General features: G+C 42.3%; 1 protein-coding gene across 2 annotated transcripts in view; it reads right to left on the bottom strand.

Annotated features, from left to right (window-relative positions):
* MSRA (methionine sulfoxide reductase A) overlaps nucleotides 1-18531 on the bottom strand; it is a 338282-nt gene that overhangs the window by 171293 nt on the left and 148458 nt on the right. For both annotated transcript variants that reach the window (XM_011942814.1, XM_011942813.1), the window contains one exon: nucleotides 11889-12008. In XM_011942814.1, the coding sequence (XP_011798204.1) occupies nucleotides 11889-12008 (120 nt within the window). The remainder of the gene's footprint in view (nucleotides 1-11888; nucleotides 12009-18531) is intronic.

The following is an 18531-nucleotide window of genomic DNA, read 5'->3' as shown; positions in this document are numbered from 1 at the left end:
GTCTGTTCATGCCCATTCCTGGTCACCCCTGACGGAAACGGTGCCATCACCTCCTAAAAAATCCTTGTGTGTCTATGAGCACTAACCCCGCCTTGCAATGCCCTGGCCAAGATAGGGCACATCGATATCTTAAGCAACCTTCCTAACTAAAATGTTGGATACGATATATTTTTTAAATATTTTAACATTTTTCACTGAGCTAGTATGGAGGAAAGAAATGAATAAGAAGCCTAGAAGATAAGCAAACCCCAGAGCTCTGAGAGTTTCTCCTGGACCTACCTTGGCAGCCATTTGGGGCAGGAGAAGGAGGGTAGGAGATGAAGCCCAAGGTCCCCACAAAGTGAGGAATCTTGTAAGAAACACTCCCAGTGGGTTGCAACTCAGGGGGGTCAGAGACTACAGCTTCACCTCAGGGGGACACAGAAATACATGTACTTCTGCCTCAGAGAAAGGGGAGCATGCACACATGCCTATCTGAACTCTAACACTCTGGAGAGAGAAAAGTACTGTTGAAATTTTTCACCAGTCATCCACCTAGACAGAGGTGCTGTCTGAATTCTTGTTACTTATGTGGCTCAGAAAAGAAAAGTAAGTTTCAACGTTAAGTGCTTTTGACGAATGAAGTCCCCAGTTGCCTGATACCAGCTAGCAGAAATCCTCTCTGGCAGAACTGCACTTCAGCCCAGGCCTCCAAGCCTCCCCCACTCCAGAGTTCTTACATTCATCTCTACTGAACATTTAAAACCAGTTTCCTGTGTTGACAGCAGCTTCCATCGTAACTGTCAAAAGCTGGAGACATCCAAGGTATTCTGCAGCAGGGGAACAGACAAGCAAACCGGGGTACATCCAGGTCATGGAATATTATTCAGCACTAAAAAGAAGTGACCTACCGAGCCATGAAAAGACAGGGCGGAAACTTCAGTCCATGTTACGGAAAGAAGCCAATCTGAAAAGGACAGAGACTGTGTGATTTCAACTCGATGACATTCTGAAATAGGCAAACACATGAAGACTCTGAAAAGATCAGCAGTTGCCAGGGGTTGGTGGGGGAGGATGGGCTAAACAGGCTGAGCACAGAGGATGTGAGGGCAGTGCAATCACTCTGTACAATAACTTCACGGTGGACACAGGTCATTCATTACACACGTCAGAATATCTAGAGTGAACTCAACGCCAATGACGGCTGCTGAGGACGTGTCAGTGTGGTCCCTGGGGTGTACCAAATGCACCACTCTGGTGGGGATGTTGGTGGTGGGCATGGTGGGGGGATGGGGGGGATGGGAATTGTCTTGACATTCTGCTCACTGTTGCTGTGAACCTAAAATGGCTCTTTAAACAAAAAAACAGTTTATTAGATTAAAAAATTAAAGCTTTATTTAAAAAAGAAACCAGCACCCTCCCAATGCCCCCACACTGCCCACCCTCCCCCACCCTACTCCAGCCCCCAGTATGTGATTTCACCATTTTACAACCTGACTCTTGAAGCCAGACGGATGATTTTTCCCCAGAGCATTTTCAAACTATCAAACGCGACCGAACACGCCTTAAACAAGGTGACAGATTATTTTTTCTTGTGCACAAAGACACCCAAGCTCAGGCACCTATGGCTTTTTGTCAACTCATCCTTCCAGAGCCAAGCAGGTCTGCTGACAGGGGCACTGGCGTTGACAGTCGCCAGCAGCTCCTTACCCGCTGGGACCGAGGGGGAAGGGACAGCTTTACATGAAATTCACTTAGGGAATCAGGCTGAAATTGAAAACAGAAGGAGCATCGGTCACTGGGAGAACGGGATGCTCTGGGACCTTGCTGCAAAACCTGGAACCTGTACAGAAACATCTCTGTCTGAGGCTCCTGGCCCGCCAGGGTGCACCTCTAAGGAGGCAAAGAATTAAAAGGCCCTTCCCTCTGCACAGATTCCTCAATCATCCTGCGGGTTTCCATGAGCATCCGAAGTGCAGCCTTGCAGTGGGCTAGTGATGAGCGAGGTGTGGCAGGCCTTCTCATTTTACTACATGTTTCAGCCCAGAGTTCACTTGGCCCTAGTCCTCAACTACTTTACAGACTAAGCTCCTGGTGGGTTTTGAGGCAGCACTCTAGGGCCAGAATATTGAGGACAGTGGTGGGGGAAGCCCCCTCTCTCAATCAGAGCATCTTGGACACTGTTTTAATGGACTTCTGTGCAAAAGTTTTGTCTGAAGAAAAGATTCTAATGCCTAATAAAAATTTCAAAAAAAAAATCGCTGGAATAGATGACCTCTAAAGTCCATTCAGCTAAAGAAAAGGAAATCCCATGTTTCTGTAGATCACATCCCATCTAAACGGTTCCAGACCTCTCGATTACTTTTATAAGCCATTTTCAAAACTCTAGCACAGTTCTAGCACAGCTTAGTATTTTTAAATTATCCTAAAGTGCTCAAGAAAGACATGTGAAAATGCATTTATTGGAAATGAGTGAAGAGAAGGCTTAGAAGGAGACAGTCTTAAATATAAACCCTGTTTTATTTTCAATCCTACCAGCAGATTGACAAAACCTCTAATGAGCCAGGTGGCACACTGAGTAACTTTCCAAGTGCCCCTGACCCCTGGCACATTTGTAAGGGGCAGCACTGATGCTGCTCTATTTCATGGGCCTGTGACAGAGATAAGTAGGTAGAATGAGTTGTGGATTACAAATATCCAAAGTGGTCATGGATATAAACTTCTATTGTAATACCCATTGAGAGCATTATGTTTTCAACTGTTCTTCTAAACCTAAGATGTGTGCTATGTGCTAAGTCACCAGTTTCTGCGACTTCTTTTAAGCCTTATAACAATAAACCAGAGTGGAAAAAAAACAACCTATCCTTAACTAAAGGAAAGAAGACGAAAAAGAGAAGACAGGGGGAGCAGGAAGGAGAGGAATCATCAAGACAGAAAGAGGTAGGCAACAACTATAAATAAAAGGGTTCAAAACACGTTGTGGATAGGTGGTCACCCTCATCAGAACACTCCAGCCAGAGACGTGATGCTAGCTCCCATTTTCAAAGAACGAAGACACTGAAATTAGTTCTGTCCCTCAGCATTCCCCGAGAGACCTCACAATTCCACGCCTCAGAGGCCAGGATTTATGAAGTAAAGCTTCTCCCGCAGCTGAGGGGCCTCAGTGGTTTGTACATGATTCTCAGGCTGAGGAGCCCCCGGCAGATTGGAGGCACAGCCCCAGCAAACAACACTGACCTCTTCCCAAGCCACTCCGCTCACGTCTGGGTGCTTCACTCCCATGACGAGCGACCGTGTTTTTCTCTCTTGTTGCAATTTTCACTTGGCAGATGGATGGGCCAGTAATTGACCCAGATATTTATTTTTAATGTAACTTAGAAAAAAAAGGAAACCTTTATTCTAAGGGTCTAAAAACTGTCAGTCATTATGAAGTAATTAAGACCCAATATATCCCATAAAATTCCTAGAGAAGCTCAACCCCCTGACCCACTATAAGGTTATTTTCTCATATTACATTATGGCTCCATTAGATGTGATTTGAAAACATCAGTGTGGGCACATTCATCAATTGCTTTTGCAATTACGTTTTAAGAACTGCTTGCTATAGCAAATTCCTCTTAATTTCCCTTCTAAGTCTTTGAGAATATAATCCTAAAACAATGAAAGAAGAACCTATTTCCAGTGTTGAATGGGTACAAAGGATGTTTTCATTATTGTTCCTTTCCATTTGTTTTCTACTTAAATGCCCTATTTGAATTTTACCACCAGAAATGCTGAAATATTGACACATTTAACTACTTAAAGTCATCAGTCTGTTGACCTTTGACCACTGCACCTGTTCCTCAGCAGCGATTTAAGCTGTTCAAGGAGAGAGGTGAGTTGAACAGCCAAACAAGCTATAGAATATTAAAATATCAAGGTCATATGAAGAACATGTAGCACATGCAATAGTCTTTAGAGAGTCCATAAACCATCCAATTCACTCACCCATTGCCCTTCAGTGACAAAGAACAGACCTTGACATCATTATTGGAGTGTTTAGCCAATGGCCTGAAGAGGAAGGAAAGGCACTAAATGCCTCCTTTTACCATTCGAGGACAGCAGGATTGTGAGGCCCTATGTTTTGCTGCTTGCCAGACTTTAGTTATTTGAAGCTATAGAAAATCCTCATCCTCTCTGATGTCTAATGCTCGATTTAAATATCTGGGCAAACTCGGGATACCTCTAGCAAAATGTGCACATGTCTCTTCGGTTTCAACTTTGAACTACCCATCAGCATACAGGGTTCATACCTACCTGAGTATGACAGACCATGATTTTGTCTAGATACTGCCAGAGAGCCCCCATAGAGTCACTCAAATTTTAGAACTGGTGGATGAAGGACCTATGTGATGGTGAAAAGTTGCTCTGAATTCAATAGCACTGGCTGAGTGCATGTTTTACTTATTGCAATGCTATCACCCTTGTATATTGAAAACTGGAGCAGGTGCGTACCAGGTTATTATATGTAAGGTCTGCAGGCCACGCTTGGTGGACAAATCAATTTGCAGATGGCTTGCCCTGAGTCTGCAGGACTGGGCAGTCCCCCGCCCAGGCCGGGAAGCCAATTTGCAGAAGCTTGAAAGGGAGGCAGGTGAGGGAGGTGAGAGAGCAAGGAAACCACTCTCCCATTCAATGATTTTCTTTCTTAGTCCTAAGTCCTGGGCTCCTGCAGGTGCTCTTTACTGTCACGACCTCAGCTCTGCTGCTGGCCATTGCAGACAGGACTTAAAGCATCTAGCAGACACAAGAACTATCTATTGGGAAACCCCAGGAGTCAATATTGGGGGAAAAATCCAGCCTAACAGAAACGATAAACAGGAACCAAATGACAAAACTATGACCTCTTCAAATCTTAACATTTCCAACTCCAAAGCCACCCCTACTCTGAATCCTTGACTGTCAACCTCACCGAGAGGGGCAGAATGGGTGTATGATCTAAACTTCCTTTGGGTGTTCTAGTCACACTGTGATCTAAGAAGACAAGCACATCTTCAACCCTTCCACTAAAATCTCTCAAATCACTTCACCTCTCTCGGCCTCAGTCCCCTCACTTGACAAAGAAATCTGTCTTGGAGGTTTCCCAACATTCTTAATAACTTCTCAAAATAAGGTGATTAGGCAGGATATCAACATATAATACAGCTGAAAGCTGTGCATGGGCTCTCCAAGCAGCTTGACTGTTATCTAGTTCAAACGTCATTACCTCTGGAGCTCCTGCAGAACCTTTCTGAAAGCCTGAGGGTTCCATGGTCACCCAGTTTGAAAGCTGCTGTATTGGAAGATGGTTGAAGCCCTTGCAGGTCTCAAATGCCTTGACCTCCCCATGACCTATGCCCTCGTCCCTCCCATGTCAACCCTTCAGAGGGGTGCTGTTGGTCAAGAAGCCAAGCTTGCTCTTTCTGGTGACTGAGGTTTAGAGTAAACAAAACCAGCTGTTTTCTCATTACCTATACTTTTTCCCCAGGCAATGGGTCCACTCACTGAACTAATCTGTCTTGCACAGCTGCCTGGATGGGCATGTGCGGAAGACGGCATTGGGTGAGCAGGTATCTTTGGTCCTAAGGGTATGAGTCAAGGGTCTCTGCTCTTGAAGACTGCTTTCTGCCTCTTGGTTTGAGAGAGATAAGCATTTTTATCCTGCCTGCTACAAGTTTAAGGTGCAATTTTATGCCTAAAATAAGAGGAATAAAAAGCGATCAAATTGCTTGTAGCAAGAACTGAACACCAGAATTCTCGCATTTTCAGGAGTATGTCAATAACTTAGTAATTTACCTTGACTGACATTGAAATGAGTACAATAAGACTGACTATGCACTAAAAAGGGATTTAATGCAGTCTGCAAGGAATTTAGAATGAGTTTTACATTGCTTGATAAAATCTGCTAATAACAGAACTCATCCCTACTTTGAAGAATGGGATCATTCATCTCATGTAAGATACATAGACATGCGCTTCCACCCAAACACTTCAGAAATTAAGTCAAACTTAAAAAAAAAGTATACTGAGTTATTTTACATTAGTGGGGAAATTATTATTCCATGCTTAGTTAAAGCTCTCAAGCATCAAGGAAATAATTACATGCATTTGGAAAAGGGGGTGACATGACCTGACCTCCTAAGAACACAGATGAAGAAGAGAAGAAAATGGGTTCCGTGTGCTGTGCCAGGCATACTTGCTGCAGGCTGGCCCAGGCCCTGCCAAGCAATGCTTCACGATCCATCGTGTTCATCTTTAACATGCCCAAGAGCTAGAAAGTTTATATCCTAGATTTTCTAGAATACTCAGATTTAAAACAAATCAAGTAAGAATCCAATCACAACTCAACTGGTTTCATCAAGCAGCATTGCTCCATTCTACAAGAGAGGAAATGGGCTCAGGGCAGGATACGTAAGCACCCGACAGTAAAGATTTTAGGTTTTGCCGACCATATAGTTGGTCGCATCACCACCCCTAGAGGGTCACATGAGGACTCCCATACTCTGCTCTTCCCACACCTGGGCTCCTGCTCGAGACCTCTGTTGAACAGCCCGCTTGAAAATCCACTGGAGTATTCTGTTGATAAGGAAATGTCTGGGCCTCAGATTTCCCGTGGTGCTTGTGCAAATCTTACTTACGAGGAAAAGTTGTGCAGCTCCTTTCATGCTTCTGGATTCAGTGCCACTTGGCTGTGCAGATTTCTAAAAGCTTTTGAATAGACTAATAAACATGGAATTGTTCTGAACATCTGTAAGCAAAATATGAAAAGATATTACCCAGTGAATGAACATCCTGGGTTTTCTTGCCAGAAATGGGGTATTTGTATATTAGGCTAATGCACTGAAATTAACCCAGAATGCTTATCCATTGCAGAATGTCTTTTCATATTTTCATCTGTACAGTCGTTATTATAAAATGTAAGAATAATTCTCTATCTGAGCATTCAGGAATCTGAATAGCTCAATTACTTCTAAAATCAATGTAGCAAAGCAACAGCATGCCAGTTAATCAGTTGGTTTGCATAACAACTGTTTGAGGGTGTGTGTGTGTGTGCATGTGTAAAGAGAAAACCAGTGTCAGCCCAACTCCTTAAAACAAATGTGAAAGATCAAGCTTTCATTTGACTACAGAGAAAATTCTGGAAGACGGGAACTAGTATTCTTCACATCACAACCAATCTTCTCCTAGGACCTGGTGCAATGCCTTGCATGTGGTACCTTTCCAATAAGCGGCATATTTAATTTATTCAAGTAAGGCCTACATACACGTTAGGCTCCTCGTGGCTATTCCAGTCCAGGTTCTGGGTTTTCTAGTACCAGCCAGATGCTGAGCTTGTAGGAAACACAAATGGACCGATTAATCTTTGGGATATCATTTTAGGTACAAAACAGTGGCCACTAAGACATGAATTACTTCTCAGCACGTCTCTTAGATCAGAAATGCATCAGAACAGTGGCCCAACAGAGGTCTGCTGGCCATGAGAGATGCTACCCTGTGTCCCAGCCAAGACTGGGTACCTGCTGCAGAAGCTGGTGGTGGGTGGCTTTCAGGGGGGTTAGAATTCAGGCCCAAAACCTCTGGGTGAGGAAAGTTTCTCAGCCTGTGCACTATTGGTTCAGTGCTTAATGAACCTGAGGAAGGGAAGATTATAGATTACTTGAAAGGTACATTCACTTTTAAAGCAGGTTTAAATGAAATTACGGGCACATGCCAGGGATGGGACATCTGCAGGGGAATGCAGGAGGCAAGTGAAGCCTTGAAAGATCATGGAGGTCCGGCCAAAACTCTGTTTTCATCATATCACTCAACCCAAGGTTAACTCAATTTGGAGAGAATGACCTGTACAGACTAAACTCACAATAGACTGAGATGTATATCTCAGAGTGGCATTTTATTGAATTCTAAGTGAAAATTAGAACTGCGTGCCTGACCAACCTGATTTCAATGCATTTTCTTTCTGTAAATAATCCCCACAGGAGGACAAAAGGTTGGAAAGTTTTAGAGTATGGATCAGAACATAAGGTTAGTAACACAACTTAAAAGTGCCAGGGTATCAGGCTCTGTGGGTCTGCCCAGAACTCCCAAGAGAGTGGCTAGGATTTCCCCTCTCCTAGGCTGTTCTAGCTCACCAACCTCCTGCTAAGGCCCTGTGTTCCTTTTACATAGTCAGGGCTTTCCATTAGGTTACTCTGAAATCCTACTGACACAGAAACCAATCTCTCTTCCCAGTGACTGTCCATCTCCACTGTGATTCAGTGCAGGCTGATTTTATACTGCCATTCCCAACGGGCGACTTTATTCCAAATTCGTAAGAGACTGTCCCCTTGTATTCTCTACAGATGTCAGGTGCAAGTGGCACCAAGCAATGGAGACTGCCCACCACGAACAGCCCCATTAGTGAGCCCACGATGGGGACACGTCCTCTCTCAGCTACTATGAGAAGCCATGTTATCTTTTCTATACGCCTAGCCACAACTCCAGTTTGGGGTTCAGAGTCACTGGCCTATCAATTTCCACATAGAAATACCATTTGGACATGAATCCACACCTTCTCTGGACACACACTGCTTCTACACTCACATCCACACTCTCTCACTCACTTCTCCCCTGTTGAGGCTGTGCAGACTCACTGGTACAGCAGGGGTAGCAAACTTGAGCTGATGGTTCCTCAGCCTGTGTTCACCCACCTGTGTGCTGAGATAATGTTTGTGGAAGCTCTGATGTGTGTCATCACATAAGAGGTTGCATGGAGCAGTAGTAAAGCTGACCCTGTGGATTCTGTTAACCCCTCCTCCCATATCTCTGGCATCTGCCCCAAGAAACCACAAGGTACCTCAAGCTCAAGCATACTGCTTTATGAGAGAAGGAATTTGCACACAATCCAGGTCCCTATGCTTCTTTTCTTGACAAAATAAAAGTAAAAACCTTTACAAAATATTCACGGATTGTGATCAAAGTTTTATAAACTTAATTGCAAGCACAAGAGAAAGCAATTTTGAAATCAATGCAAATACTACAGTACAGACTAGTATTTCCCCCACACTAGACCTCAGCAATTACTATGCATCTTACCAGAGAGCCTTGGGTTTTTTCTTTCCTTCTTTCAAGTCAGACCCCTCCAGGGCTGACTTGTTCAGCAAGGCTTTGAGCACCAGAGGCTTCAGAGGGGAGGCCCGCCAGTATAACCTGCTTTGTCTCCCCCACCCCTCTCCTCGGTCAAAAATCTTTAATTAGCTGGTTACCATAATTACTCTAGCTAGGGACCTTATTTGTTCTCCTTCTCTGTTATTCCCAGGGACCTGAAGGCTCCACCACTTCTGTGCCAGGGGGACCTTTCTATCATAGCTCCTCTCTGCCTTTTTGTTTTTCCCTTTTATGATCAGAACAAAAAAAAAGCCTAGGGAAAGAAATCATCCCTCCTTCTGTGTCTGGGTAAGACCCTATAACTATCCCTTTCCAATCAGGAACAAGTTTCCATGACAACCATGCTTCCCAACGCTACTGTTAACTTAGCAGGTAGTGTTCATATCAAATCGAGTTATTTACCAACCTCCATGGTTTCTGTACTTCACCACTGCTAGAGGCCTCTAACACACCAGCTGTTTGCATGAACTGACTTTGCCCTTTTTCATTCTAAACATAAGGAAGACAAAAGAATTTCCTTGGCATTCTCCTTAATCATTTAAAAGCACACCAATATAATAAAAAATATAGCAGAAGGAGAGATATGAAAGAGAATGTGTGACTTGGTGGAAGGAAGTGTAAAGGGATAAATGGAGAATGGCTGGGATGTGATAACAGCTGCGAGACTTACACCATGGTCAGTGGCATAGACTTTGAGCTGAGAGCTGATGAGGTAGGGATTCCTGCTAGGTATGACCTTAGGTAAGTTATTTATCCTCTCTGAGCCTCAGCACTCCCTCTGTAAAAGACAGAAACTGACATACTTGATGGAACTACTTAGAGAAAAGCAAAGACAGAGAAAGTGCTTATTAGAGTGTCTGGCATATAGCATGAGTTTAACACATGGTAATTATCATGTTGTTATTAACGTAAACAGCTGAACTGAAAAGGGTTCGAGCAAACAAGCAATCGCAATATTCTAACTGATTGTTAACATATTGCTGGTTGAGGATAATAGGGATAAAGCAGTAGATATTTGGGGGTTTTCTTAGCAACTTTTTTCTCTTAGGCCATTAAGTCATGTCTGGAATGACAGGAAGGAATCTATTCATTTCCATTCCTAAGACTCGAGAGGATACACCTGGGTGATCTCCAGGATTCATTTGAGTCTATTTATAGCTATGCATAAGCATTTGTTTAATTTTGAAACAGAAGTAAAAAAAAAATAGGTTAACCATTAAAATACTTGTTCATTATACCACATTCTCCATACCAATCAGAATATTTCAATCCTTCTCTAGAGCAAGAAAAAATAAGTATGTGCACATTTTTATAATATTTTCATTGTTGTACAGCTCAAATTTTATTTCAAAATAAAATTCTTACTGTAGCAAACACATCAACATGTTCATTATTCACCAAGCTCCCACACTCCAGCTTTTCCCCTCCATCATTCATGGTGCCCTCGGAGGGCTGAATGCATCCTCCACAAACCACACTTACTTAAGCCTTTATTTTAAAAAGATAAAACTTTACATTTTACACCCCATTTCCATCTATATAGTGGACTATAGCTCCAGATACTCCCTCCCTATTGAGACCTCTTAAAATGGTGAATATAAGTTTTTTAGAAAAACATTTCAAATGCTACCTGAGCTGGCAGGAAAGGAAAGGAAATCCTTAAAGATCAGAAACAAATCCAGAGAGGTAATTTGGTATTCAAGATAGAATCTGTCATGAGGGCATCTGCCTATCCTGTTAACCTAAAGTAGAGGTCAGCAAATTTTTCTCCTGTAAAGCTCCCAACAGTAAATATTTTAGGCTTTGCAGACCACATAGTTGGTTGCGAGCACTCAACTCCGTCACTGTAGCATGAAAACACTCATAGATAATATGCAATAATAATAATAATGAGAATAGCTGTGTTTCAACAAAAATTTACTTATATAGATAGGCAGCAAGTGGGATTTGGCCTATGAGTCAATAGTTTGCTGATGCCTGCATTATAGCATGGCTTTCAATATTTTTCCTTCCAGAAAACACAAGTACTATATGAAATGTTTGTCTCATGTGGTAGATTGTTGCAATAATGGTACTGATTCTTGATACCTCCTATATTCTTGCCTTTGGGGAGCCATCCCATATTGTCTCTGGCCTAGACCATATGACTTGCTTTGGCCAATGGTATAAAAGTGAATGTAACACAAACAGAGAATGGGGCTCATCCTCTCTCGCTGCTCTTAGGTTCTCTGCATCCACCACCATGTGAATTAGCTCAGACCAGCATGCTGAAAACATATGGTCCATCATCCCCACACCCCAGCTGGCAGTTAGTGCTAACCAGCAGCCAGCGCCAATTGCCAGGCCTAGGAGTAGAGCAGCCTAGGCCAACTAGCCCCCAGGCAACCCACAGGTTGCCCTTAGCCACATGAGCAAATCCCCGGTGAGGCTAACAGAAGAACCGCAAAGCTGAGCCCAGCCTCAACTGCTGATCATCAGAATTACAAGCTAATAAAATGACTGTTTGAAGCCACCACGTTTTAGAGTGGTTGTTCCACAGCAAAAGCTAAATGGTACATTCCACAGGAAGATTATCATCTTCTAAACATATAAAGTGAGAGACCCACAAGTATATTTATGAAAATAATAAAGACTGAAGAAACATTTTAAAAAAAACATATTTCCATTTTAAAGAGCCTGTCACCCAACAGTAGTGACAAGCCCTTCCTTGTTTCTCCTAGTAATACAACAAAGCAAATTCTTCCTACCTGAGCAGACTTCTTTATAAGTAGGATTTGAAGTATAGCCTCCTGCAAAACCAACTTGAGTTGAATATACTCCTTTCAAGACCCAGAATTTCCTTTCAGCTCCCCAGAAACAGCCCATTCCTTAAAAAACAAACAAACAAAAAGATACTGATTATTCAAAACAAAGTGGTCACTGCACATTCACATACCTGTTAGATGAAAAAAAAAAAAAAAGGTGCTCCTGTCATTTGATAACCAAAAATGACTAAGATTTTATCTTTTAAAGAAGGAGAGTTCTTAACATTGGTAAATAATTTCATTTACGATTATTTGCATATAATATCTCTTTGCTTTAGCTGTGCGAAAACTTAGAAGGCCTCAAATTTAATGGAGTTAGTAAATCTACACATTTCCAAATAACATAGTAAGGGGGTAACTATTTTCATATTTCCACATTCAATTCATAACTTGAATTAATAGAAAATTTACTGAATGATCCGCTCGCTCCCTGGTCACATATTTTTTTAAAAAAATATTTTAACAAAGTATAGCACTAAGTTACTCATTTTATTGGGAAAACTTTCAAAATCAACATAAATTGATGCATATTTCCAATTAACAATGTCACATATGTGTTTAGTTTTTACAATTTTTTTGATCACCATAAACTTGCATGTGATAAATCACTGCTTACCCAAAAGTAAGTTTTTCTGAGTTTTATTTCTGGATATAATGAATGCAGGAGAAGGGTTTGGAGGGGAGACAGGGAGAGAATGACAATAACAAACAAACTCACAAAAGTAGCATTCCATTCGACTAGCAAACACTGTGTCTATACCAGTAGCACAGGATCTCTTTGAACATCTGATGAAAATCACAACCCATCTCCCAAGAACACACACACTCACACACATCGAAAACGTTGCCATGCACTTCCTTTGGCTCCAAATACAAAACCTTCATTTTCTACCATAAGTTTCTAAACTTTCCAGTACAACTGGTGTTCTATGGCCCATTTCTAGATGTAAAAAAAGATTACTGTCTCACTCAAATTTTATATGGCTTTATGAAGTTACATATAACTGAGATCCTGAGTGGAACAACAGCTGGTAAATTAATGTACACTACAGACCTCTCACTCCTACACTCACTCGATTTACTAGATTTGATGACAGAGCTGAAAGATAAATTAGAAGTTTACTGAAATTCGACACTCTTTAATATTCTACCCTAAAGATCCAAAGCAACAAAACCCAAAAAGCAATTTGAATAAAATTATACATTATACAAAAATATTCTATTTGCTAAAATGTGTTAACCAAAACTAGGTTAACATAAAAATATAAGACCAAATAATAAAATTTAATGCAGTAAAAAATTATTGTTGTGATAATATTGCAACATGGAAAAGTCTGTGATATCATAATTATCTAAGGCTAAAGTAAAAAGGAAAAAACACAAATGCATTTTTATTACAACTATTAAAGAATTTCACACCAAAATTAGACTCCAAGAAAATATACTAAGTATACTAAAGTGATAACCATGACTGTATTACAGTGGTGACAATTTAGGAATATTTCTTCATTCTTCATATTTTTCTGTAATAGATTCCTATTACTTTAAAAATTTAAAAATTTACATTTTTAAAGAAAGGCAAAATATTCAAAGAAATAACATAAGCATCTGTTTATGCTTATGTTACACACTACTACTTCATTTTTTCCATTTACAAGTGAATTGCTTGCTGCTAGTGAAAATAAATAAATATTTACTGAGTATCTATAAAAATTAAGTATCCACAGGTCTCCAGCAAAAGGATTCACTATTTATTTTCCTTTGTTGTACTCCCTGGGATGAGGGGAGGATGACAAGGATTCTCTGGAGATGCACAAGCTGTAGGTGAGCGGAGAAGCTTCACTGTGCGTAAATGACCATGAGGGCCCCAGGATCTGTGCAGAGCGCCAGGCAGAAGGCAATCCACCCCTGAAGTTCAGGAGTCTGCAGAGTTTGTTGAATAAAATATTTCTGTGCTGTACAATGACTAACAGCAATGGCACCAAAGAACACCAGAATCCTTCAACCTTCATGTACAAGGTTCGTGACAGGCCATTTTAGTAGCCAGACTGGCCTGTTGCCTATGGTCCCACTCCAGTGGCCCCAGGTTTTTAAAAGTTAAAATGTTCTTGGCCAAACCAAGCAAAACATTACCTGTAAGTAGAGAGATATTTAATCCACTTTTAATGCTTAATAGGGATCAAGAAATGACCCCATGAGGAGAATGAATGACCTGGATGCAGGTGGGCAAGGGTCTGGGGTGCCACGTGTGGCTGAAACAGTGTCTCAGGGACTGGAATACGGCCAATGTCCACATTTCTGGAGAGGAATGTGACTTAGGACACAGGTTGTTAGGAGGATAAAACTCCATGAAGCAACATTTCAACTAGGGGCTGCAGGTTTAACCTAAACATTCTATTATGTGGCTTTGAAGGTGTGAGCATGAAAATTGTGTGTGTGTGTGTGTGTGTGTTTAAACAAAGAAAACAGGCTTATTTATAGCAAAAGTACTCATACATTTCAATAATCTAGTCATCATTATATCAGCAAATAAAATATAGTATGCACTATTTTCTTTAAATACTTCTTTTTAGCCTTTTGTTATAAAATAAAACTGATGCAAAAAAAAAAAAAAAACCACACAAAACAAACATATATTTCAATGCACTGTTATTAGGCAAACACCCTGACAACCACCACCTGGGTCAAGAATCAGAAGTTTGTGATCTACCCTAGACATGCCTCCATGTGTGCTACACTCCAATCCCAACAGACACCCTACAGCCCAAAAAGTAACTGTTATCTGACTTTCACAGTAATCACCTCCTATGTTTCTTACACTTTTATCACCTAAGTGTCCACCCCGACATTACAGTCTTGTTCATTTTTTAAATGTGATATGTCTTTAAGTTCTTTTTTTTTTTTTTAAGATGGAGTCTCCCTCTGTCACCCAGGTTGTCACGAGTTCAGTGGCGCCATCTCGGCTCACTGCAACCTCCACATCCTGGGTTCAAGCAATTCATCTGCTGCACCCTCCCTAGTAGCTGGGATTACAAGCACGTGCCACATGCCCAGCTAATTTTTGTGTTTTTAGTGGAGATGGGGTTTTGCCATGTTGGCCAGGCTGGTCTCAGACTCCTGACCTCAGGTGATCCGCCCGCCTCAGCCTCCCACACCCAGGGATTACAGGCATGAGCCACCACACCCAGCCATCTTTAAGTTCTTTTAATCAATACATTGTCTCCATTCTTTTCCTTTGACCTTATCCCTCGAAGATCACAGTCTAGTTGACCTGTTCAGTTTCTCACACTGTGGATTCTGAGGACTGTGTTCTCATAGTGCAATTCAATTCATGCCTCCATCCTCAGAGGACAACTTTCTGCAAGTTGACAGAGGCTTCATCAGACTCAGAATTGATCCTTTGGCAAGACTAGAGATAGGGCTATGATGGTCTTTGATTAGAAAGCACAGAATGCCTAGATGTCTCTTTCATGTCTAGTTAGCATCCATGAATGCTCAATGCCTAGATATGTTAATTCCTGGAGAGTTGCAAAATAGTGATCTTCTAATTCTATCGTTTCGTTTTCATACCTTATAATGAAAAGCTTCCCCTCAGCTACTACTTTGTTACTCAGTGGTACAATTTATAAGGGACAGGAAGATAAATGCTTGATTAATCCATTTACATAGTGTCTTCAAGATGATGAACTTGCTATCTCTCAGGCTAATCGAAGAGTTTTTTAAACATCATCATAAAAGTATTCATTTAAACATATTTGATGATTTCAGTTACTGCTCTCATGTAAGCTCCAGTAGTCATATCTTTGGCCAGTGAGACCTTCTTCAAATTGGCTCCTTGTCCGCAGTCGTCTCATAGCTTCTTTGCTCTCTGGTTTGACAGGACGTCCTAGACTCACCTTGTACACTTCCTACCCCAGTCCCAGAATCAACCATTTCACCAAGAAGCCTAGTTTAATGGGAAAAGGCACTTCGAGATCATGACATGGGTGACAATGAAGCACACTGCAGACTGCACAGCCATGGAACACCAGGGGATGATGTGGCTGAAATTTCCCATCAAAAGGTACGTCCCATCAGACCCACTAGATTATAAGGTCAAGGGGCTGCAGCCACAGTCTATCACAAAAAAGAAGTTGTACATCTGGAATCACGCACAAGCAGGACCAGAGGGCACATGTGAACTGCATGAATAGGGAGCCAGACTCCCCCACTACCCACCAGGCTGCACCAACTCCCTCCCTCACTTCACACCTACAGCTGTGTGGCAATCCTGTAAAACCAGCTGGGGGCCAAGAGAAAGGCCGATTTGGGGGGTAGGGGTGTGGGGGGCTGTTGAATGGTTGGCTCGTTATACAGGTGCGGGCTGGACATGCAGAGCAGCCACACTGCAGCCTTACTTGAGAGTGGTCAGGAAAGACGGGGTAAGGGAAAAATCCTCCCACCTGGTTCCTTCAGAGAGGGAAGAACAGCCCAAGCTCAGGACAGCTGTGGACTCAAGGGCAACTGCAAGTGGCTTGAAACACAAAGTCTTTGCCAGAAACACAAAGACTGGAAGATGAGGAATTAGGAAATGCGGGGTAGAGGGACACAGGTAGACATGCGGGAGTGAGTATGCCACATGAAGATCTCTGTACCACATGATAATGCCAGTCAGAGGGCATCTACCATGAAAGAGGCACTCATCCACAAAGCACGGAAAGGGGCCCAGCCAGGGGATGCCAGCCAGTGTCTTCACTGGCCACCCTAGTACCTGCGTAATGGATGCAGGAACAAACTGGCTACAATGGCAGAGACAGGTTACACACGGCTCAACAGCATGCACACCCGCTCAGCAAGGCCCACCTAGCTACTGCCACCACCAAATGTCCAAATGGCCAGCAACAGAGACTGTCACCAAGTGCCTTACACAGCACCACTCCTTGAGAGGACCAACCCACCATTATGGTGGCAAAGGATTACCCCAGGCCCCTTCCATGATGAAAGGGCCAGTGATGTGTTCTTACACTCACGCACATGGATTCCCGGCATGGGTTTGACTTTCCTGCCTTCAGGGTCTTGGCCAACTTCTATCCCATAAATAACATCCATCAGACCAAGCAACTCACTTTGCAGCAAGGAAGATGCAGCAGTGAGCCCACAGCCGGTTTCCACCTGTTTTGTTATACTGCACGTCGCCAGGAACTGCCATCCTGAAAAAGCACTGGAATGGGCCCCAGGCACAGCCACAGCACCAGTTCAGAGAACAAACTCTGTGCAGGTGGGTGCCAGACTCGAGGACACTGAATCAAAGACTCCAAAAGTAGGGACACACCATGTTCTCCAAATGAATAATACATGTGTTTGGAAAGCAAAGGAGAGAAACAGGATTGACTTCATTTACCATCTCAGGGACCCATCAGGAGACTTTGCAGTTTTTGTTCACACAACTCTTGGCTCTGTAGAGTTACAGGTCCTAGTCCCCAAAACAGTACACTTTCATCCAGGAATATAGCAAGAGTCCATTGAGTTATAAGATACAGCTATTGGCTGGCCACTTTGGGCTCCTTGCTACAGGGACAAGTAGGCAAAAAGAGTTTGCCAGGTGCAATCATCCTATAAGCAGTGTAGAGGATCTCTGTTGCGTCACAGCCTTGCAAGTATTTGGTGTTAGAAGTATATAAATATTTGCCAATTGGATGGGCTTAAAATGATATTTCGGGCCGGGCATGGTGGCTCACGCCTGTAATCCCAGCAGTTTCAGAGGCCGAGGCAGCCTGATCAAACGTCAAGAGATTGAGACCATCCTGGCCAACATGGTGAAACCCTGTCTCTACTAAAATTACAAAAATTAGCTGGGTGTGGTGGTGCACGCCTGTAGTCCCAGCTACTCGGGAGGCTGAAGCAGGAGAACTGCTTGAACCTGGGAGGCGGAGGTTGCAGTGAGCCGAGACCGCACCACTGCACTCCAGCCTGGTGAACTTCAGCCTGGCAACAGAGCAAGACTCCGTCTAAAAAAAATTAAAAAGATATTTCACTGTGATTTGTTATATACATAGCTAATCACCAGTGAGGTTGAGCATCTCTTCACACAGTATGTGGGCCACTCATGTTCTCTCATTTATAAAGTGCCTTTGTCCATTTTTCTATTGGGTTCTTATATTTTTCTTGATTTTTTGCAATTTTTATGTTTTGAATGCTATTTTTTCCAGTTACATGTTTATAGATATTATCTCATATGTGATTTGCTTTTACCTTCACTTATGATGTCTGTCATCACACAGATGTTTTAAATTGTAATGTGGTTAAATTTCTCTATCTTTTCCTTTATCATTTGTGTTTTTTGTACCTTGTATAAGTACATCCATACATAAAGATTATAAAGATAATATCCTGTATTTTCAGAAGCTTTAAAGTTTTGCTCTTAATTTTAGGTTATTAATCCATATGGAAGAATCTTTGCGTAGGGTGTGAGGTGGGGATTCAATTTATTTTTTCTTTTTTTTTTTTTTTTTTTGAGGCGGAGTCTCGCTCTGTCGCCCGAGCTGGAGTGCAGTGGCCGGATCTCAGCTCACTGCAAGCTCCGCCTCCCGGGTTCATGCCATTCTCC

The sequence above is a fragment of the Colobus angolensis genome, unplaced genomic scaffold (assembly GCF_000951035.1).
Source record: "Colobus angolensis palliatus isolate OR3802 unplaced genomic scaffold, Cang.pa_1.0 Scaffold210, whole genome shotgun sequence".
NCBI classification, from domain to species: Eukaryota; Metazoa; Chordata; class Mammalia; order Primates; family Cercopithecidae; genus Colobus; species Colobus angolensis.
The sequence above is the reverse complement of the archived record's forward strand: the minus strand, read 5'-3'. Positions and strand labels throughout refer to the sequence as shown.